The 24,905-nt window shown below is 41.7% G+C and overlaps 1 protein-coding gene across 1 annotated transcript in view; it reads right to left on the bottom strand.

Annotated features, from left to right (window-relative positions):
• Positions 1–24,905, bottom strand: part of dok6 (docking protein 6) — a 46,797-nt gene that overhangs the window by 7,998 nt on the left and 13,894 nt on the right. Inside the window, exons 2-7 of the mRNA XM_030079825.1 lie at positions 15,415–15,522; positions 12,054–12,168; positions 7,480–7,599; positions 5,002–5,191; positions 4,465–4,603; positions 2,968–3,073 (exon numbers count right to left, since the gene is read on the bottom strand). Coding sequence (XP_029935685.1) covers positions 2,968–3,073; positions 4,465–4,603; positions 5,002–5,191; positions 7,480–7,599; positions 12,054–12,168; positions 15,415–15,522 — 778 coding nt within the window. The remainder of the gene's footprint in view (positions 1–2,967; positions 3,074–4,464; positions 4,604–5,001; positions 5,192–7,479; positions 7,600–12,053; positions 12,169–15,414; positions 15,523–24,905) is intronic.

Genomic DNA, 24,905 nt, shown 5'->3' with positions numbered 1-24,905 from the left:
TTTTGCAGGAAATGGAAGTTGTGCATAAATAGTAAACAGTTGTAATCAGGAATCTAGATCTATTTTTGCTTTACTGTGTTAGTGTAGGAAGTTTGATTTACCAACAGACATTAGACGTGAGCTCGAAGTATACCTTGAGCGTTACCATGACAACTTGTAGTAATATGATGTATGGGGAGTTAGGAAGATACCCACTATGTATTGGTATTAGAAACAGAATTACTGGGAAAGTTTGTTGAAGGGGGAGGAAACTCAGCTCAGCCGTTTATTTGTTTGTTTATTCAATTTTGTGTATCTCTGGAACATATGTATCACCATGGATGAGATTTGTTCAGAAAATATTAGATGAATGTGTTTTTTCCTACCTTTGGTGGTGTGATAATATCAAACAGGTAAAGCTAGCATATGAGCAGAGGTTATAAGATCAGTTTTTGCAGAGGAGACATTATGAGCACCAGAGTATGCCATTATGTGATTTTGTGTTGTGAATGTAAAGAGAACTTTTAGGTTTGAAAAGTCCCTACTTTATGAAAACAGGAGGTATGGCCGGGCTATTTGTAATTTTTGCAGTTTCAAATAACCGAGTTCCTAAAATAACAGGAAGACATAAAGGTCTGGGAAGAAATAAAAGGTATGCAAGTTATGCAGTGTCTGCAAGATGAATTCCATGTTTCATGAACTGAATGTAAAAACACAGGCATTGTAGAGAACAGAAAGAACCTGCCAGAGCACTTTGTAAACCATCCGACTCCGTTTATTATCATATCTCATACCTTTACTACAGATAGATAAACCAAGGATAGTATGTAAACCAAAACTAAAACTTTTGAAGTAATGTTTTGCCTCTCTTTAAATTACTTAGTTTGTGTTGATGACCTATTCTGGTTGTTTACTACTGTACTGTTGGTGTGTTTTGTTTGTACTACATACCACAAGAGTAAGTAAATGTGAATCTGGAATCTGAAAGCGGATGCACAATATGTTGAAATAAAGGTGCTAATTCCCTGCCATGTCCCCATTTAACTGTGGAAAATAAATAAACAAATAGGCGAGCAGTAAACCTCAACGGGACAGGAAACTGTGTTCCTTAATTATTCCCCTGGACCCGCAGGGTATTTGAACGCAACCCGACCATGACTCAGCAGATTGACTGTGCTGATTGGATATTCATCATGCACGCAGTGATATAGTCAAGGCACAAGCCGGCTAGCCAGCGTGGTCCAAATGCTCGATTTCTCACTTACATTCACACCCCAATCAATTCTTCTCCACACACCAGGAACTGATATAATTTATTATCAGTGATGTGGTGGAAAATAAAATTAAAACTCTGAACTCCTGTCAGGAGTCATGACAAGGAAAATACCCACAATCGCAAACTGGAAAAAAAAAGTTTTCAGTTTGTGATTTATGTAAATCCCAGTTTTTATTTTCTTCAAAAGACTACGTACGTGCAACTTACATCATTCTCACATACGCTCACACTGCTTGCTGTTAATGTACCTTATGAATTTAGATTAATTGTTTTAGCTTTAAACTAAATTAGCCTAAGAGAGGATGTTTAAACTGAGTTAAAGTGGGTGTTATTCTGCAAATGTAACAATAACGATGCATTCTACATTTGTTTAAATACACATTGTATTTTTTGTGGTCTGTACCCAGGTTTAAAGCACGTGTCAGATCAAGCTGTCTGCTCTCTTTGGAGCTCAGCACAGAGGAACATGAGATCTATAAGAGCTCCAAGGGGGTGGAGGCCTTCTGCCACTGAGGAATCAATGCACGTACATGGCACTGCTCCTCTAAGAAGGGTCTGCAGATGCAGCAGAAGGCGAGATGTCCACGGCTCTTTTGACACGCGTGCCTTTCACGGTCCAAACATCCTGTGTCATAACAGGAATAAAATCCCCATCACTCCCTAGAATCCCCTTCTCTCCCTTTTTGTCTGGCAAGACCTTTTTACTATGTCCTCAAACACACTGATGCATTCAATTTATTCATGGGGATGGATAGGAGATAATGGTGTTGCTGAATGTGTATGAGTGGGGAAGTGGAAGGAGAAGGTGGAGGGTTGTTCCGTGTCGGACAGACACACAGCACAACTGTGGGAGGACCGATGGAGATGCCAGGGTGATGGATGAGAAAGAAGCTCCTCTGCTCACCAGAGTTTGGAGAGGAAGAGTTTTAAAGGAGAGTTTGCAGAGACGAGGCCTATAAATAATGACCCAGGGGTAGAAGTATCCCTGAATGCAGGACTTGCTCAAGCTTCTCTTTTGAGTGTGTTACTGCAAAAACATGTTGATGTTTGGAATGGAGGACTTGCATTTGCTTTTAAGCTTATCGGGCTACAATTAAATGATAAAAAAAAAGAATCCAATCTTAGCTTTTCAAAAGAAAATTATGACGTAACAGCGACTTTCATCTTTCCCTGGCTTTCTAATTTGCTTTATCAGTGAAAGCCAAAAGGCCTATAATCCTCAGATAAGTCTACTAATCAACTAATACCATGGACACAGCATAATCTCATCAGCTCACTAATCACCTTTCTGCCTCTGGTCTACATCGAGACACACACACACACACACACACAAACTTGACAACATAACAAGTGCACACTAAGGACACACATCACTGGGCCTGAATGCTACAGAGCTTCTGCTGCAATAGTGGTATTAAACTGGAGAGGCATTTCTCTCACTCTCGTTTTTATCACTCTCTCTCTCTCTCTCTCTCTCTCTAACACACACACACACACACACACACACACACCATATGTTTACTTGCAAAATTACACACTAAGACTATCTGTCTCTCCACTTGCTCTCTCCTACCCTCTGTCTCCTTTGCTCTCACCCCTTACTGTGCAACTGTATTCCTCCTCCAATATGGTCCACACATTACCAGTGACGCGGGGGGGAAAGGAAATAGCAACATGGTGCAATATAATAATTATTAGCTGCATGCCTGTACCTTGGTAACTGTAGAGATCTCCCACGCTGTTCTGGCGCGTGATGTGCTGCCAGTAAGCACTGCGTGGCAGAGAGATGGACTTGGTTAGCATCTCTCTGGAGTGGATCTGAAACAGAGACAGAAACTTTACAGTTTCCCTCGCTCTCAGTCACTCAACCGTCACTCACTCACAACAGGGGGAAATTGCTCTAGGTGTGTCAGTAAACAAACAAAGAACTCACAACGCTATGCTGCTAGTTTAATGGGACATTTCCATGCTGAATGGCTGTTTGGTTGCTGAGATGAAGATTCATTTGGGATCGTAATGCTGTCACACACGAGATGAGCACCTCGGTGTTTGTTCTAGCACTTTGTTCTCTGCGTGGCGTAGAGCGAATGTGGCCGAATTTGCAATGTGCCATACTTTCACTGAGAGAGAGAGAGAAAACAAGAAAACAGCAGTCGTCATCTCGGTAGTAAACATGCTATTCCCCAGAGCCGCACTGTAACTACAAGTGGTCAGTGTTGTGTAGCTATCCTCGTGATTTATAGAGCTGAGGGTAAACGCTGCATTTGGAAATGCTCCCAAATGGTGGGGTCCAAGTGCACGGCCATATGGTCAAGGCTCATCAAGCACAAGGCAGGCCTACATAAATAAAGAATACAGATGATAGCGGGGAGGAAGGAAGGAAGAAAGGAAGGAAGGAGGGAGGGAGGGAGGGAGGGGTGTTGGGATGGAAGGAGGGGACAGAGGCCAAGACCATGGGGTGTCAGAGGGTTTCTGGTCCAAGGCACTACTACTCTTGGGGAGAGACCTGGCATCAGTGCCTACAGGGAATTCTATAGCACTCGCAGCATAACCAGAGGCGAGGATTTAACTCGGCCTAAATCAAACAGGCAGTCGGGAAACCAAGCAAATACCAAAGAGAAACAAAGCATTTGGTCAAATTATTATTATAAAGGATTTATGTGTGTGTTTGTGTGTGTGTGCGTTTGTGTGTATGAGATAGGGCGATGGATTGGTGTGTGTGTGTGGGTGAGTGCATGTATTTGAATCACAAACCTTGGACAAATAGTACTTGCAAATAAAGCTTAGAGTTTATTTTATCCTTCTTTGAGCACCAGGTAGGCGGGGCTTACTGCGTCAGAAGGTTTCAGCTATTGTCAGGTGAAACGGCACTCACAGCAAAGTAAACAGCGGTGACTTTGAAAATAATTTCCTGTTATTCCCTATGATTGTCTAGACTTTCTGACACCACTACGAGGTCCTTTGTCCCATTTCTGTTTGACACAGGTCGCACTGATTTCACTGCAGTGTGTGTGCATGTGTATAAATATGAGCAAATACACTAACACAAAGCAAAACAAAATGAAAAACACCAATGTTCTTTTTTATTTTTTTTCATTTACAACTTAAATGTAATTTATCCAAAGGACAGTGGAGTATTTGCTGCTTTTACTCTTGCTAGTTTGCAAGTTTATTCAGCTGTTGAACTTTTTCTATAGCTCAAAATGTACCTGGGAGCTCTTCTCCATTTCCTCCATCATCCTCTCATGCTGCTGGGCAATGGACAGCGTGGCCGAGTGGACCCGCTGGTAGATCATCTCCCCCTCCCGCGTCTGGAACGTGAACAAACCCTCGCCTGTGTCACACATCCTGCGCCAGGAACAGACACACAGACAGAGAGAAATACACACACTTTGATCGTGCTCACTCTTGGACTGCTGATTTACAAATATGCTTGCTTGAATACACACTTGTGAAGAGGGACACTAATGCACCACCGAACTCACACGCACATGCACAGGCGGATACAGTATACAAAAACAAAGGCACATTCACAAAGAGGAAGCTGTCATTTCGTTGCCTGAAGGGCTCTGCGGCAAATGCTGATATCCTGGGATGCCTTGGATATCCAAAGTTGCTTTGTTAAAGTTTTCTGACATTTACAAAACTAAGTTATTTCCCTCCCACCCGCGTTCCATCCACACACACACACAGCACTTGTTACAGAGACACAGCTTCAGGACCAACATACATACATGCACACACACCTTCCAGACTCAAAGGTGAACCAGGTGGAGTCTCGTCCGTATCTGCGAAGGGAGCTGAGAGGCCACATGACCAGTTTGACGCGGGCGTTGTGGATGTCCCACAGGTAGATGTTTTCATGGGTGATCTGCATGGTGCACTCGCCATAGATGTCCAGGTTCGGGGTGGGCATTAGGTACACATTGAAACGTTCTGGAAATGTACAATGCACACGTTAAAAAGGAGGAGGTGTAATGGTGCCAAGTGGAATATGTGTGATAACCAGAAATCTAATGAGACTGGTGAAAAACATGGAACTTGGATTTTCATTCTAAAGAAAGTCGACCTGAATTTCAAAGATGTAGATGGTTGCATAAGTGTCGACGAATTTGAACATCAGAACTGGTCTTGGGATACTGCAAAACCAACATTGCACTTCCAGTCCAGTGATCAAATGTTAAGACTTTTTTTTTTTTTTTTTTTTAGGTCTATGACGATGGTGCAAAAACTAATATCAGCATTTCTGAGAGTTGGGAAATACTTAGTGTTGGCAATAGAACACTGAAATAACTTCCTAACAGATTAAGTCATTCCAGCCATAAGCCATATGTCATTTCAGTCCACTGAGTTTGAACTGGCAATCAGAAGTATTATTCACACCGGTTTGCGGAAGCATGAAATTTCACAAATTGTGAGGATAATGTTCATTTATATGTGAAGGAAAGAGATAAGGGAGACAAAAAAGGAACAACAAAAATGCCAGGCCGCCTAAATTGAATAGCTTTAGAGGCATCTTGTTTCTAATCCTAAACGAGGTTACGTAAGGGCCTAATTAAGACATAAGATCAGTTCTTATCAAGACATGGATTATTCTTCTCTCCCTCTTGCAATAGCCTGAGGTGTTAAGTGTGAGAGTGATGGGAAGCAAATGTTTATCCAGTGTCTGGGAGCAGAAGCTAAAACATGGTGATTGCAGACCTGGGACAAATAGCATTTTCAAGTAATTCATAGCTTTTGTTTTGACCTTCCTGGAGAAACACACTGGTGGAGCTTACCGAATCAAGACAAATTAGATAGTGTCAGGTAGTGCGCACTTTTCCAATGAGTATAGTAAACCAGCAACATACTAAATCGACTTTCACTTACTTTTCTGTGACTGACTGAACTTTCTGGCGCTCGTGGCAAGCCCCACCCATTCTGGCAACCAAGTCGACTTAAACAAACCATAAAAAGGATTTTCCAAATACTATTTCACCTGGGTCTTACCAGCCATCCAGCGGCCTGGCCTCGGCTCGAGCACACAAATCCTTGCCCACTCACTTTAAACAAGCTCTCAGAGAGAGATAGAGTGAAAGAAGTGCTCTATAATCTAAATTAGTTCTCAGTAATTACGCCTAATGATTCAAAATAAGCCATGTGTCTGCGGTGGAGAGAAAATGGCAATGTCATAGTGTGGCAGTCTATTTTTAGGAACAGTGAAAATGAACTCTGATCTAATTATCAGCCCCTGCTGTTTGGGGGGGGCTACTAATTGAAACATGGGTGTGGGACCAAATCTCTTCTTTCTTTCACTCAGAGACAGCAGAGAAGCACCGGCTCAGTCTGCCTCCAGGTGACTACAACTGCGTTATGGAAAACAAACATCAACAGAATACCAAAACACTCAGTCAGGAATTGTATTATTACAGGTCGATCGGCTGACCCCCGCACAGTCAAATGCGCACGTATTGATAACTTAAATAAAAATGAAAACCTACACTGGAGAATACAACTGCACTGAAATGAAATGGTGCACTGAAATGAAATGGATCGAAATGACGCCAGATTCTTTTCAATTACTCGCCCTTTTACAACTTTAAACTGTTCTTCTTTGCCTGTTGCCTTTTCTATTTCCTCAGCAAGTTTACAAATTACACAGAGAATGGGCTGCACTGTGATAGCAGCGCCCTGTTGTCTCCTCTCTTTTCCAATTCCATTTCCTGAGAGTGGAATATGTGGGGAAGCACATTTATTTCACATGGCTTTAGGAGCCATAATCTCATCCATCTCTGTGACAAGCTTCATTATGAGGGAAGCCAGTGATGCACAGCACTTCTCATTAGGCCTGGAACAGAGCCCCAGCCACAGCCTGTGACCGGTGTTCTAACACACACACACACGCACACACACACACACACACACACACACAGGCTCCCTCAAAGACACACACATACGCACACATGTGCACAGACTTACACTTACACTTCTAAAGTTGAACCAACATCTGCTAATGTAACCAGCGACTGTTCCAGGGGACTAGGGATCAGATATTGACAAAAATGGCCCCTATTAGCCAGCCTAATTGGACAGTGGCTGTTCTGCTCCCCTAACCCTCTGAGGGCTCAGTTGCATTAACACATACAGGCCTGGACTGCAACTGCTAACTGCTTGGTGGCAGGCTGAGTGAGAGAGATTGACCCTGAATGGCTGTCTGTGTTAGCAGGGACTAATTGGGCACTCACCGTTCTGCTCCCGCTGCACCCCTGCTGCTAACAGGTCCGGCTCTCCCAGGCTGATGTCGTTGAGACGGCTGCCCAGGCACTCCAGGCACAGCAGCTTACACCATTCCTCTGCATCCAGCTCTGCACACAGCAGCCCAACAGCTCAGCATTAAGGCATGTTCACGATCAAACACACACACACACACACACACCTCCATATCCTTCATGCCAATGTTTTCAATACAAAGGATGCATCTATGCAGCTAACCCAGGAATTATTTCATGTTTTTAATTCTAAGTTTCAATTGTAAGTTTGATTCAAGTTTGTTATGATGCAAAAAATATATATAATCTGAAGCTCTTGGAAAGTTGATTCAAACAGAGTAATATACCTTAGATGTAATTTTTGAATGCCTCATTGGTGTGTCTATTGCCAGCATTTATATTAAATAATTACAGTTTGATTATCATGAGATACTATGCAGATTCAGACTTGCTGGGCATGTAATATAAACTCAACAATATTCATATCTTATCTGCAACAAGTCATATGTAAATGTTTGCCTATAGCTCTTTGAGGACATAGTGTATTTTGTGTTAAGACTCATTTTGAAATATAATTAGAGCCAGTTGTGAAATCAAACTTAAATTAACTCATCGCTAAAAAAAATATGTATTTCAGTTTCCCAGACCTTTAAAATTCTATAATTTCTTCCAGACTCACATGTATTTGCTATGTTTTTTGTAAACAGTGATTTGATACTTTTTAATTGGAGATGTGTGTAAAACTGGCCAACAATCAGAGAGTTAACATGACTGCAGTGCAAAAACTTGCTTACTGCCTCTCTCTGGATTCCACAGGACACACTGCTCTCACTTTATGTAAGGACAAGTAATTAATCCCCGGCCCACAAAAGGCTGTGATATATTAAAAACAACCACTGTCTCACGTAAACTGTCATCATGCGGTAAACACTTCATACCCAGTGCAGCATTAAGGCATGTACATTGCAGCCAGCACAGCACACATAATGAAACAGATCAGATTAGACTGCACATACCCACAGGGCTTCTTTAGCAAGTACTCTGTGTTCAACGTCAGAGACGCTGCCCCATAAAGTTACATACAATTACCCACCACATGCACGCACATGCACAAGGCACGCACACAAACACAGCGTGCACACATGAGCCAAAACCACCCGAGGGATTTGGGAATAAAACCCTGCGTGTACAGGACATGAGTACAGGCACGGTAACTTGGTGGGAAAAAAATCAATCTGATCGATTTGCCGCTGATGAAAAGAGGCAATAGGTTCAACAACAGCCAGCCACTGATGAATGCTGAGTTTCTCCTCCCTCCTCCTCCAGTGCTCCATTGCAAGGCAGCACAACGCAAGTAGCCCTGCTAGAACAATATAGCCAGAATCAGATCTGAGAATGGTGATCATCTATTCAGACGATCAATAGTCTATTACCCAAATTGAAGGAGTGCTTCAGCTTTTTATCGGGTGAGAATGTTAATTGGAAAGGGAATAGGTGCATGAAACAAACCAAGGAAGAGGATCTGTGACAGCGGGAGATGGTGAGAGGATTCACTGGGACAGTCCATTTTGTGAAACAGAAACTATTCTGATCTGAGATTCAGGACAATTACTATTATTGACTCTTTTCAGCGCTCATCGCTTTTCGGCAGCGTCGGGTTTAAGAACTGAGCTGTTTGTGAAGTTATGTTATATGTCTACACTTGACAGCTGGCACTTAAAGCCGGGTGGGGGGTGGCATTCACTCTAAGATTGAATTGTTTAATTAGAAGCTAAGTGGATACAAATGATTTCATGAATCAAATTCTCAAGTCCACGTGGCAGACGGTTGTTTGTGAATACCAATTTTCTTCCTGTTAAGTCAGGAAAAATAGCGTTTACAATGGGAAAGAAGATTTCCAATTGTCTTGTGTGAGCTTTCGGTGAGAGTTACTGAAGTATGAAATGAGGCAAGTGCTGGAGTTGTTTATCTTTGTGCAGCTCCCTCACCCCAGGCCCAGTGGAATTCTGGGATATGTAGCTGTGGCCAGTGATGTGTACAGAGACACACGTGAAAGTGAAGAAACACCACCATGTTTCTGTGTGACTGCATGTACTTTAAGTAATCTCTGCTTGCATATGCTCTTGTTAATGTATTCAAGTATGTGTGTGTGCGTGTGTAGCTATTTTCAACTCATTCATTTCAAGGTAGCTCGTAGGCTATAATAGCTGGCATAGTAAGAGAGCCTGTTTCTCAGGCCAACACTGGTATCCAAGGGGAGAGATCTATACAAGTTTGGAGGGTGAAGGAAAGGTCTGTTGCTGCCTCAAGCACTTCATCCACATGCAACACAAAGCAGTAACCCACACACACACACACATACACACACACACACAGCAGCTGCACTTGAGCTCCATCTGCATGTCCACTTGAGCTTGTATAAATTCGCTGTCTGCTCAGAGCCGGTCGGTGGGTTTAGCTCCTCGCTTGTTCCTCCTCAGACTCTGCTTCCTCGCTAAGCATTTCTGTGGGCTTTAAGTGCCTGTGAACTCCCACACTTTTAAGGCCACTGAGTGGAAAATCGACCAAACAAATACTTCATCAGCACCGAGGAGGCCATGCTAGTCCATGTGCCATGCATGGTGAAACGGTGGGAAGATGCCTGTGTATATGTGTGAGCGTGCGCGTATATACTTGTGATGGGTTGGAGTAACATTTTATGTTCGTATAGAGGGTGTGAAGAAGTGAAAAAAAAAAAAAAAAACAGGATGGAGTTGAGGGTGAGAATGTGTGAGAATCACGCAGGAGTCAGAGTCAGGGAGCACTTTCCTGTTTTCAGCAGGACAGTGCTAATAGAGAAGGATAGCATATATAATATTTAAGTGTCTTTGAACAGGCAAGTAGATACTGAACGAGGTCCAAGTTTTTGCTAGTGAGGACAATTTTACACCAGATCAGTCAGAAAACGTTTACCCAGACTGCCTTATGTTGCATGAAGAGCACAACTGTCAAAAACAGCAGACAGCTGAAGACAGCATGGATTGTCTAATCTGCAAAGAGAGATGATGCTATATTATAAAGCTCAAATAATAAAGTCCAGTCCAAATAGCCTGGATAGACTGTGCATTGTTTGATGTCGATATGTGTGGTACATCTAGGGAAAGCCATGTCATAACCAATCATTTGCACATACTGATTTTCCCATGTCTCACATCTTTTGCTGCTCATTGTTCTCAAAAACACTTGCATCTCTCTTCTTACGAGTGCACTACAGATTTTCTGCCGGATGAAAATCTACAGATGTCTGACAACATTCAAATATTGAGACAGACTGTCTCTCTGACCCGCTCAAACTTTGCACACTCCGGTGACAGCCCTGACATGGGGATTTTGTCTCTGTTCTCAAAAATTTGACTGGATCAACTAAATTAAGCTTGAAGTCATGTAGTGCGCTCCTGGCATTATTGTGCCATGAATACAGATATTTTTGGAGGAGGTGGTTGAATTTGGTCTCAAATCCACACACCCCGGCAGTGTTTGACACAGGACCATAAAAAGACAGAGAGGCTGGAGAGGCTGTACAATTTTAAGCAAAAACATATTCAAATAAGTAAACACATGCACCAAATGTTTGCCGTTATGTGAGAAGATAAAGTCCATTTATTCCTTGATAAATGTGGCCATATGAGTGTAAATTTCCTATGGGAGCGACTGGGGGGAGGACGAGTGAGGGGTGGGAGTGCACGGGGCTGCAGGAAGTGAAGGACCTTGGGAGGTCAGTGGACACGGAGATAAAGACCTCCATATGGTGATGCGAGGGGGAGGGCTTCGGGCATGGAAATGAGCCGTGAGAGAGAGAGAGAGAGAGACAGTGAACAGGGCAAAGAGAATAAAAGAGAGAGAGAGACAGAGAGAGGGCGAGAGAAAGCGAGAGAGTTCACTGCTCCGAGGTCAATAATCTCTCCCCTGAGGTTTGCTGCTACATCTTTCCATCAGCAGGTATTTGATTGTGGCATATGCGCACACACACGGCCAAAGCTGGGGTGAGAGCGAGGGAGACCGAGTTCCTCTTCGTCTGTATGACGGTGCATTAACGTTTATCAACCTCATCTAGCCTCTTTTGGCTTCCTGTCCACGTACTGCAGGCAATCACTATTGTTACAGTCCATAATTGGGTTGAAACACACTGCAAACGATACCCAAGTACCTGCAATATGAAAATCAATATTACTGAACGGATCCTCCCACTTCTTAATATAGCGGCAAATGAGCATCACTTGGCGAAATTCCAATTCTCCACTCCCTCTTCCTCCTCTCCTCTTCTTTCTAAACATCTCTGACACTCCCTCTCTCCCTCCTCTCACTTATAATTCCCCGCTTTCCTCAGTTTCTTTCCACTCTTCTTTCCTCTCTTCGCACAATGCTCTCTGCACACCAACACTCCCGTCAGCCCCCACCACAAACACGCATACACAAGCAAACACACAAATACACCATCCCTCCATTCCTCCCTCCCTCCGCTCCGCTGTAGGCAGACAAAGTCCTGTTTGAATGGTGGCCAGAGCACTTACCTGACTCACAGGCAAATGTCTTGGACGTGTCGTCGTAGAAGATAATCGCCACAGCATGCTTCTTGGTCTCCCGCGGCATCCGGGTAATGTTCTTAATGTTATGAAGCTCAGTGATCTAAGCAGGACGGAGAGAGAGAGAGAGAGAGTGGCAGCCGAACATTCCCTTGAACCAACATCGCCAGCAGCAGAGATGCTTAATTGCCAGCTGCATTACAGAAAGTTCAATAATAGTTAGAGGCTTAAGATAAAAAGAATGAGAGCTAAATTAAAATAGTGATCTTTAATAGAGAAATAAATAGTATTTGGTTTTTCACTCACTACAGTGACCGTTACTCAGGGATGCAGGAAATAATACAGAATCAACTAATACAGGGTCAACTTTATACAGTTGTGTACTGCATAAAGGTGACAGTAATGTGTACTGCAATATATTGCAATTTATGTTGGAAGCACTTTATGAATAAATTTAACTGACTCTCATATAGAATAAGAATCCACTGTTCAAGTGCCTCTCCTTGTAACTGCTTTTCCACTCAATAGGGAGGACTGTGATCAAAAGCCTCTAAGTCATTTTACCACGAGATTGATTGTGAATGGAAAAAAGAGAAGATTACATTTAATTGAATATCACCCGCATTTACAGGCCATTTTATTCAACAATCTCTTATGTGTTCACTCTCCCTGGTAGATAAGGCCCATTACATTATTGTAGTCCATTCTGGACTAACTGTGGGCTCTTTGCCAGACTGCTGGAAATGAAATAGATGGGCTCACTGCCCGTACAATAAAACCTGACTGTTAAAGCAGAAAGACCAGACGTAATAACATACATAGCATATGTGGGCCGCAGATTTCTTTGTTCCGTCGCGTTACATGTAATAAATTTGCCTTCCATTGTGTGGTATGCTCTGCTCAGCATTTTCAAGCTGTACAGTTTAGACAGATTTGGAGAAGAATTTTCAACAGCTGAGCAAGGCAATAACAGAGGGGAGGAAATGGAGAGGTGGATATGGATACTGCAAGATAACACAGATTTTTCATTTGGTATTTCTTATCCCCCCTTGATGATAGTATCTGAATGTTTTCTATGAGATGAGGCAAATGTGTGTGTATGTGTGTGTTTGTGTGTTTTCTTTTTTTTTTTTTTTTTTCTATTTGTCCTCGGGTAGGCTACTCATTCATATAACTGACAACAGAGAGAGCTTCAACACTGGGAATTTCTGAGCTGTGTGTTCCTCCAGATTTGTATCGCTCTGTCTGTTTGTGTGTTTACACTGTAACGGCATGGTTTAGTCTCCCTTTATGCGTGTTGATGTGTGTATGCGTGTTTGTGTGTGTGCGTGTAGCTGTGTACAAGGGAGAGATTTGGGCGCATTCCCAGCCTAGGGGCTAGTGTTGAGCAAAGTGAATAATTTGTGATGAGACCATCCTCCTCTCCTTTCCTCTTCCTCTCCCCTCCTCTCTCATCTCTCTGTCTGTTTTCAAAGATATAATGATAAACCTCCACAAAAATAATCAGTGCTCCTTGCTTTGGCGCTTATTTACACTTGCACATGCACATATTTAGATATTTGTGTACAGCTCCATCTTTTCATTTGAGCTGCCTCTGTTAAGAACTCGAGAGAACTGCAGCACAAAAAAAAAAAAAAAAAACTTTTTCACTGAGTGCTAAAAATATTGCTAAATAAGAAAAGAAAAAAAGGGAAGGAGGAAAAACCCAAGCCAATCCCCTTTTTGTTGGTTCTGTAAATCAGCCACCAGTGCAGCCTATTTCCTCCCAAAGCACTGCAGCGTTGAATGAAGCCCTCACACAGGACCTTTCTTGATCTTTGTGGCGATGCATTACCAGGTGCACTGGTGCATGTGTGTAGTCATCGCTCACTCCAGCACCGGGTGTATCAGACGCCTCTGGGGGAGGTTATAGCTGCACAAGACGCCCGGTGTGACAGCATGATGTAGTAGGCGCACAGCTGCTCCATTTACAGTACATGGGTGATCATAGCAGCTAAGGATGCTAACACGGTGGATCAAAACGAGCACCCACCCGTCTCGCGGCTCAGGTATAAGCCAGTGTTCACATGCATTTGGAACAAAAAGGGACACTCTGAGAGATGCCACGGTGACAGATTTGTCCTCGCCTTGGCTGAGACATCTCCAACCGGTCACAGAGAGTTATCTGCAATCACAGGGTACTAGACAGTCTGTTATCGATTATTAAAGCAGCTCTCACACTCCAGCCACATCAGAACGCCCGTGTCACAGTCCCCTATCTTCGGCTGCCATCTCCTCTCATTACTATGGAGCACCGTTCACCGTGCAACTCCTTTAAGATCATCTGCTCTCACCACGATAATGAGCCATAATTGGAGCATTTCAAAGGGCTTAAGAGGCAGGCAGAGAGATATTATATTCCAGATTATTACTTTCAAAAAGGAAAAAAAGAGACCTCAGAGGACAAGATAAAGCTGCAAAATGTCTCTTAATGGATTCTTAACTCCATTATCTGCAGCCAATGGACAGAACTTTTTGTATGAACGCAAAAACAAGGTTTATAGTGGGTGTGGGTAATATGGCTTTTCCCTGGCTTTAATACGCTTTCCTTTTTTTGTACCATGTGAAAAACGCCCACCTCAATCACATATTTCATCATTTCATCTCAACAGGTTGAAACAATTTCACGTATTTCTGACGCAATCTGATGAATCATTTCTAAAACTTTCTCAACATGAGGGAAAAATAATAAAAAAATCACCACATTTCACACACGAAGATGCCAATTTGATGTAAGAAATCTTGATGTATTTTGTTTGTGCGGTTTAAAAAGAAAAAAAAAAAAAAACACTGTTTGGAGTCTGAACACAAGATGGACATTTCTGCAGCACTGTGGTTCCAGTTGAAATAAGTTGGAGAGAAAAGTGTGACTAGACTGTGAAGAGTGGACATCAATACAAGGGTCAAACAGTGTGACCCATGAATAAACATTTGTCAGGCTTTGAGTGATGTCTAAATCAAGTACTGTCCCACTGGTATATCCCTCATACATAAAACTGTTTTGACATCTAAGAATGTTTAACTGCAGACTTAGCTTGCCGGTGCATGGCTCGTGTTTCCCTCTGAAATAAAAATCCATGAAGTTCTATGAAGGTGCGGAGATTATAAAACACTAAATTATTCATATCTTGTATTTGCCTCGACTATGGAGCACGCTCAAAACTTTATTTTTAGTAAAATGATTGGGAAAACAGTAATTATTATAATTTTAACTACATCAAAACAGACATATAAAGAGATTCAATCCAAACAAATGAGTGTGAATCAGTGTAAAAGTTTGTGTTTTGTCAGTCAGGTGTGTTCACTGTACCTTGTGGAAGCTCCTGAAGTAGGCTGCCTTCTCATCTGGATACTTCTCTAACCGCCGGGGCCCTTTACTTGAGGCCTTCTTGAACACCAGCCAACACCTTCGGAAGATCTGACAACAGAGACGGATAGCAGCGCTGTTAAAACAACACAACTACCCTGGAGCAGAGAAATAAATTATTTGCAACTCGAGATATATACCTCAGCTAACCACAAATTAACTGTCCAGAGAAATTGACCCCAAGTAACCGCAAAATAATAGACCGGAAGAATCAACCCCAGCTTACATCAAATTAGCAGGACAGATAAATCAACCCCAGCTACCATCAAATTAACCAGACAAGCAATCCATCGCCATAAAATTACAAAGCAAAGAAATGAATGCCAGCTAAACCTCAAAACCTGGACGAGAGAATTCGCACTTGTTGCTCACCTTTCTGCTACCAATCATCAAAATCTACTTACCAAAAATTTCCAAACATCCAAGGAAATGAACACAGAATTCGTGTTGCTCTCAAACCAATACATCTATCAAAAATAGAGTGCTCTCACAGTTCACTCTTGCAATTTACAATCTTCAAAGTGGGACTGCATATCTGCTTCCCCCCTGGAAGAAAAACAGCAAGCACTGAGATGGAAGTAGATTACCGTGGTTCAATTATGTGCTTCAAAATAAACAAAGCTGAATAGGAACTAGTCAGGTGCATTTTTATGTGAGGGCAAAAGTACCAATTAGAGCGGTTGGGAAAGGAAATTAAAACAACATGTTTCATGGAGCAAATACCACTGACTGTAAATTATATACATATATCTTTTTTTTTTTTTTTTCAAAATAACTCTTTCACTTCATCTGCTTGGAAAACAAGCTGAGCTGATTGTGGCACAAGGGAGCAGTTTTCTGACAGAAAGCCCATCCCTAATCCCAGCTCTGACCTCAACCTCTTTTCCTGACAGAAAGCACTTGAGGCAACTTCACCCAGCGCCCTGGCGGTGACAGGTGACCACACATGATCAGATCAATAACTCGATGAGTAAATGCCGTCTTTGAGGTCGACTGAGATTCCATGTCATCACCTACTTAGGCATCCTCATCTCTTCCTTTGGGTGCATACATTTGGGAGCTAATGCTGAGATGCGGGCCTACAGATCATGTGGATGTTAGAATCTCTCTCTCTCAGTCTAACAAATGCAGAATAATCGATGCAACAATAGCAAACACATTTAACTGATTGTGTTTTTACTGAGATGCCATCAAAGCTACCTGCTACAAAGGACCAAGCAGCATAAATTAACCAATCAATGCAGAGAGGAAAAAAAGGGGAAACAAATGAATAAATTAATTAAAAAAAAAAAATCAAAAGTATAAATGAATTGGAAAATAAATGGGTCAGTTCATTAATAATTTCATCTAGCACAAAAAAAGAAATGATTGAATGAACAGATAAATGTATAAACAAAATGTGTTTGAGGTAGCTGGCTGCAGGACACTATTTTCCAAAATGTGCTTTCCAAAAGTGGCTGGATCTGGTTTGATTACTTGTCTTGTATCTTATAATAGCACTCACTACACAACACCACCACATACTAACTCACTGACACATGCTGAAGGAAGAATAAACTGAAATGATTAAATAAATATATCAAACATATTTTTTTTTTTATTTGCACTTACTCTATGGATAAAAAGCACTTGTTCTAGGAAGGACAATAGGCTAATATTTTATAATTTTATAGAGTGATTTATTTTTCATTAATTACTTGATTTCTTATTTTATTTATTTATTGTTCATTGATTGTTTAATTTATTAAACTTTTTTTTTTTTACCTTTTTTCTCTGAGCTCATGTATATTGATTGATTCATTTACTAATTTATTTCCCTTTACTCTGTGCATTAAATAATTCATCAATTAGGTCAATCAATCAGTCAACTGACATGGCAGAGCTGAAACCAACAGCTGTAAGCATTAGACTGCAAACAAGATGGTGAGGAGCATTTCAGAGAGGGTGTGTGCGCACAGCATTTACATTTTGAACAAATACGGCAGAACTGAAATTAGAGTCAGTGTTACAAACATTTCAATCTCCCAAATGACTTGCATTCCCAAAGGTTTTGGATATATGGGGCCGCGCCGTGCTGCCCAAGCTGGGAAAGCGAGTTTAACAACTTTATAACTCAGTTTCGACCTGAAATAATGTCTTTCCATTTATTGAGGACTGTGAAGCTCTCTCTCTCTCTCTCACTCACTATTTCCAGACACACACACACACAAACACACAATTTCCCTCTTTTTCCCTCTCTCATTGTAGCCCAGCCCTACTGTTTTTCAATGGCACTGTGACATAACAGTATATTGATTAGTGAGCCGATGTCTGGCCCATCCATCAGCTGAAGAAGACACATACACTGTGTGTACCATGGACCACTTCAAGGTCAAATCATGAAAGAGAACACACACACACACACACACACGCACACACACACACGCACACATAAAGCACACTACCACTGGAGACCTTTGCCAAAACATCTCTGCAAGTCTTTCCCTTTTTCTTTTGCCTGTTACAAGCCCCCATTTTACACACACACACACACACACACACACACACACACACACCTTTCAGTGTATCCTCTTTACGACACTTCTTCACCATATAAAGATACCAGCTGCCACTAATATGTCCCTTCTATGTGTTTTCCCTTCACTGGTGAGTTTAACTAGAGAAGCGCCACACTTTATCACCCTACTACAATACTTTAATGGCATTTGGAAAGATCACCATTCAAGAACAGAACCTCCCTTTTAAACAGCTAATCTCAAGGTGTAGAGACCCAAAACAAGCAGAGCAGTGGAGCTGAGAGGCAGAATAATTGTGACGGCTAAGACCTTAAGGGTCCTATGGAGTCATAGGCTCAGAATGCCTATCTTTAATGGTGGGACCCTTCTATTTCCCGCTGGAGACAGCTGCTATCACTCTGCCTGATGTATGATTATCCTGGGCTGTGTGGTTGTGTTGGGGAACCATGGATCCGCGATTAATTTGTTTACTCAGCTGGTGTACTTCATAAAAGGCCCGGCGAGATGAACTTGGCACTTTGCAGTAATTGACTAGAGTGGATCCCCAGGTCCTTATCGGTCTGCCTTGATGGGCCTCCGTTCTAGTTAAGTGTTACCCAGGCCCATTATAAGCAGCAAACAACACAAAGGAGTGCACCGGGCACTCTGTAATGCACTGTGGATCATTCTCCACGCTGTCCATAAAATGCTTTCAAGAAGGCAGGTCACAATGAGGTGATAAAATCAATTACAGTGAAATCAACATAATCATTCCTCCACGGTTTTATTCTACGAAGGAAAATAAGATAGCAACACTGAAACTTGGACAGAAACACAAAAATGGATGTGAACCTCTTTTGACAATATTCATCACCACATTTGTCACTTTAAAACAGTGAAATTAAAGGTTGCCTTGGTTCCCTTCTGGGACCTTGACTCAAAGTGATGCTGCCTGCTTTCTGCACCCAAAGTAATTCACCCTGGGAGTGCTAGATTAAGTAATTATACTAGCACAAAAGCAAGCTCAGTGAGATAGCTTGTGCATAATAAGAATGAGGGGGTATGAATGGAGAGGGCTTAATTTTGCCTGTTCCACAGTTGTCAATGCATTGTCAAGGCACCCCTATTCTCAGCTTGCTGGTGGGTCTTATTCAGCGACACTCTTACACTGATTTTAATTACACAGAGGTGAATGAGACTCTCCGCTGGGTTGGCGCGACTCATTTAATGCCAGCGCTACTCTGCGCCAAGCACAACCATGCTTATTTTCTAGAAAAGAAAGCAGAGAAGACAAAAGTGCTTGTGAAGATGATGGCCCCGCTACAAAATAAAAAGAGGCCAAATCTTGCCTCGAGTTGACCGCTGATTGCCAGTTTCACCTCCGCCCGGCTCGTCTCCCTGTACCGCTGAGGTCAAAATAGGCACAACAATGTTTTCACGACAGAGAGTTCAGGAAATAATGGATTACACTGCTTTTGCTCTTTAGTCATTGTAGTCACACACATACTGGATAACAATGTTTTTCAAAGTCAGGGTCACAAGTGGCAATGGTAGCTCGCAGGAAACTTGAACTGGGTCGTCAGATCCAACTGTAATTTCTTTCTTATTTATATGAAATGATATTCATATCTCCAGCATACATATTAGCCACATGGGGGAAGAAAAAAATCGTAGGGATACACACATCCCTGGGAGCTAGTGCTGGACTGAGGTAGGGATCTATAATGCATAGGCCTGTGCCATTTGCGGTGAAAATTTACTTTTACTTAGATAAAAAAAAAAAAACAGTGATAACTCTGCATGAATTTAAGCTGAGTTGTGATTGTTGGTCATTTTCAAAAAGTGGTTCCCTATAAAAAAAATTTTGAAAAACAGGGCTGTATAACATGAAATGTATGATGAGGTTGTCTATCCCGCCTCCAGTGCAGTCAGTTATACAGTGGAGCGCCACTGAATGTGGACCTATGTCCTTTGGTGGCTGCAGGAAAAAAAGTTTAAAAAAAGAAATCACACAATGGCGACACTCTGAATGGACCCATTCAGCTCTACAGGCTACTGTAAGCAGCAAGCGCAATCAGAATGTGCCTTTTCTACCTGATTTAAGCAGCTTCTCAACAGGGGTCCTGTCAAAGGCTAAATATGAACTGGAAGTCCATCCCTTTCCCCTCGGCCTGATTGTCAGGCCCCAATCTCAAAGTCTGATTAATGAGTGGAAGACTTGTCATTAAGAGTCATTCAGAGGGAGGTGTTCTCCTCTGCAATGCCCCTCAACACACACTCACACACACACCTACACTAGCAAATACACACACAGACACACACACACACACAGATACTGCCATCTCTGTCCTCTCCACAATGACAGGTCAAATATGGCCTTGATATTTAAGGCTCTTGAAGATGAAATTATTCATGTGGTCCACCAGGCTAAATGGCACCTTTTGTGAACAGCAAAACTCAGCCAGGGCACGAGGATCAGGGAAAAAAATGAGAAGCCTTGCATCAAGATTTAAAGCAGCCATTTTATTGTGTATTCATTGAAATTCTAAGGGGCAGGATGAACCCACAGGCCAATGGAATCCAAATGAAATTGGGTCATTAAATTTTTACATTTCATTAACACAATCTTAGAATGATTTATTCAAGCAAATTATTTTTTCAACACAAGTTGCCTGCACGTGTCTGTGTGCAAATCTGTGCTCCGTGAGTGTGTGTGTGTGTGTGTGTGTGTGTGTGGGTGTGTGTGCATATGCTCTATTCATGAATAAGACAACAGATCAAAAATAAAAACTAAAGGAAGGTAGACATTTTGTGCAACTACCTTGGTCTTCATTATTTTGAAGAATGTGCATGTATGTGTGTGTCTATGTGAATGCATACACGTGTGTCTGTGTGTGTGTGAGTAAACGTAGGTGAATGCATACAACACGTAAATAAAATGTAGTTTATATGGGCTTGTGTTCAGTTCATCCATACTTTTCCTTTAATCAGCCGGAGGAGCTACACTATGAGGCTGCATGTCCTCAAGTATCCAAACATCTTGTCGTCACATTTTGTGGCACTACGACCTCATTTCAAAATGAATTAAATTAGATTTTTTGTCAGTGATCTAGCACACATTTACAAATTAATTTAAAAGGACACTCAAAACTGAATGGTAAGGCCTTGGTGTCCAAAAAAAAAAAAAAATGTGCTTGTGGTGTCTGTACAACTTTGTCTGAGTTCACTTTTGCCCTGTTAAACTGGAGGACATGATTCAGAACAAAATGTGTTTGTCTGTATAGTATAAAGTCCTGCAGATAACAGTGCATGTCAGAGCAGAAAGTCTACCATGAAGTACAAGGCACTGTCTGCAGAATTCAGAGATAAAATTTTGAGGAAGCAGATCTGGGGAAAATTGACAAAACAATTTGTCAAGTGTTGGGAGTTCACAAGAGCGCAGTGAGCTAGACATTGCCAGAAGGACAACAATCAGCGTGCACCACTTCACAAATCTGGGCTGTGTGGCAGAGTGGCCAGAAGGAAGCCACTTCTGAAAAAAGGCACATTACAGCACACCAGGAGTTGACAAAAAGGCACTGGAAGGACTCTGAAAGCCTGAGTCAAAATACTTTTGGGGACCAATCAAACAAAAAGTAAACTCTTCAGCTGTAAGGCAAAGTGCTCTATCTGGAGTAAACCATGTACAGCGGGTGGGAGACTTTTAAGGATATAGAGAGAGCAATGATTAGAGCCAAATTCAGGAGGAGAACCTGCTTCTGAGTGCTAAAGACCTTAGACTGGGGTGCAGATTTATCCCCAAACAGGGAAATGACCCTGAGCATCTACCTTAATCAATGCTGCAATGGTTTCAGAAGTATATGAAAGTCCTAGACTTACTTAAAATCCCATTCAAAATCTGAGATGACTTGAATCGCTGTAAATTATTAAGTTAGGAGAAAAAAACAAAAAGTGCTAATCTGATACCAGCATTAGTGCTGCAACTAAATACTATTTTGATACTCAATTAATCTGCTGATTATTTTTTGATTAGCCTAATCAACTAATGGAAGAAGAGGGAGGAAAAAACAAAACAATTTAACTAGCACACAAAAATTCAGTGAAGTCAATGGAGACTATCAATGCCAAGCACAACTTCTTTAACAGCTGTAAAGAAGGTTTTGAAACAATACAACCACAAAAAAATATAGGCTGTAAGGTACATGTCACAAGCTCAACAAATGTCATTATCAAAACGAGGCTACTTTACTATCATTACTATCTGATGTCAATTTCAAAGACAATGAATCCAAGGTGGAGCGGACTGAGGGTTGTGTGTTGTTTACACTTTAACGGTGTCCCTCAGTGTGGATGATATCACACTCAGGCAGCTGTTCATTGAAAGAGACAGGGCTCAGTCTTGTTGGTCACGATTCTACTGCTCAAGAGCATTTCAAAGATACCACCGAGTGCCCGTAGGCTCCATCCTGTTCACGTTTACCAGCGTCAGTTTTATGTTAAGGTGAGATTAGTTAAAGCGGGCCGTGTGGTGTGGCACGTGTGCTTGTTGCAAGCTTGGGCATAATAATGACTGATAATTGATCATTTTATGTGAAAATCGAGCAACTAATCCGCAACCCTACAAGCAACTTATCAGCAACAAAATTTGTTATCTGCAAATTTTATTAATGATTTTCACTGAATTTGTCAATTAGTTGCTGCGGGCTTATAGCTACAATAATTGAAGAGTTCATTTGCAAAAACAGATATCTCCATTTGAATTTATTAAACCTTTTTAAATTTTTTGAATTTTATTAAAATTTACTTTATATTTATTTCTATTTTTTATATGTTTATTTAGCCTGGCATACTGTTTATTATCCTAAATCATGCTTTGTGTGTGTGTGTGTATACGTGTGTGTGTACTCCAAGCAGTATCAGTGAAAAAGGTGTATTCATTTTAAGAATGGCTTTTATCTGTTTTTGCAAATGAACTCTTCAATTGCAATTTTAAAAAAATGAGGACGGTTAAGACTCATCTGAGAAAAATGTGGACAAGAAGGTTTTATCTGACGACTAGATGGTATTGAGGGCTAAAACAAGTTTATATGTAAACTCTGTGCATGTAAACTATGTGCCCCTCTCTCTTCCTTCCAAAAGACTATGTCGTGGCAGTGTGTGGGCCAGCCTGGGACGAACTTTGCTGAGCTCTGTGCCTGCAGGCTAACAGCTAAACCAAGTGCTAAAGAAAGCTACAGATAAGTCTTGCAGGTTACCAGTCTCATTTTCTTGCAAGGTTACCAGTCTTTCTAAATTTCTTTCTAAATCGGCAAGAAATAAGCCTCCTCTGCCCTCCGATTCACCTCCTCGCCGCTTCAACTTCTTTCCAAACTTCTCTGAAACAGCACATTCTGCAGATAAACAGCATGAGTGCCTCTGTCACCACAATCAGCACCGCGGCCACAGAAAAAGTTCATTCAGAGCAGCTTACTTTTCAGCTGAAAGAGTGCAGCTTCACCTCATTTTCAAATTTGAGGTAAAATAATCCAAGTAATCCAACAAGAGCCTTGTGAGAGTGAAATATATCCCCCATTTCCATCTCCAAAATACATTTTTTTCACCTTAGCTTTTGGGTTTGCACAAGCAATCCACCGTGAACCCGGAAGCAGGACTAACTCAGTGCAGTGCAGCTTTAATTGAGATAGTTCTGTATTTAATCTTCAATAAATCTGTGAAATCGTCTAAGAGCATGTTTTCACATTGTCATTGTAGGGTATTTTCTGTAGACTGTTGGTAAAAATCCCTATTTAATCTCTTTTGTATTCAGCCTGCAACACCACAAAGCGCAGAAAAAAAAAGTCAAGGGGGTTGAATACTTTCTGAAGGCATTGTATATGGATTGGATAATCCCTCTTCAATTCTGAAGTGCATCTCTATAGGATTCTACAATACTATCAAAAAACAATGGGCGCATCAAGCATAGCAAGGGATTGTGTAAGATAAGCAGCAGCAAAAGCAATGTGCTTAAAGAGAACATTTCAAGGGCAATCCCCTCGCTTTCAGGCAGCTTTGTCTGGGAAACACCTCAGGAGGCAGGTGGCATCAGGGTGCAGTGAGTTCATTAACTCAAGGCACACACACACACACACACATACACACACGCACTTGAACACAAGCACACCAGCATGACTACAACACTGCTGAGTCTGTTGTCCGGGGACCAAAGGTTTGAAGCCAAAGCACAGTATGCTTAGAGAAAGACAAATCAAAGTGTGTTGGATGAGCTGTTATAAAAGGTAAAGAGGTAGCTCCACATTTGTTTACATCCAATAAAGGTGCATCAGAACAAATGACAGCTGCTGATCAGTTAGTGACCCAAAATTATGAAAGTTAAGTGTTTGTTGCATGGAAAGGTGACACTGGACTCACCAATAAATGCTTTAAAGTTCAACACTTGATTGCTAAGAGGCAATACTGTGGGAATATATCATCCTTGAGTATGGGGGAGTGTGTAAAGCCATGACTGAGTGGCCTAGTGGAGAACTCCTTGGAAAGTCAGTCACCTCATGGATCCCGGTAATAAGCCATCTTTGAAGCCTCAGTCATTTTCTGTAAGTGTCCTCAGATGCAAAGTCCATTTACTCCACGGAGCATTATGAAACTTCTGACATTATTTGGGATCTGTCTGGCGCCTCAATAAAATATGGGCCCTATTCCCCCCACAGGCAAATCATTCACCGTGCGAATGAGTCGAGGAACTGTCTAAAGACATGAAAATAATCTCCAATGACAGCTTGCTTCAGGTAAATGACTAATCACACAGCAGAATGAAAATAGCAGTCTCTTACAAGTTGTGGAGCAATACTGCACGCCAAAGCACAATCCCAATACCTTGAAGGCACTGGAGGTATCGCCTATTATCCCTCAGATATTTGATAAAAAAGGACAAACGTAAAGGAT

This window comes from Myripristis murdjan, chromosome 20, assembly GCF_902150065.1.
Source record: "Myripristis murdjan chromosome 20, fMyrMur1.1, whole genome shotgun sequence".
Lineage (NCBI taxonomy): Eukaryota > Metazoa > Chordata > Actinopteri > Holocentriformes > Holocentridae > Myripristis > Myripristis murdjan.
Note: the sequence above shows the minus strand (reverse complement) of the source record. Positions and strands in the feature narration are given on the sequence as shown.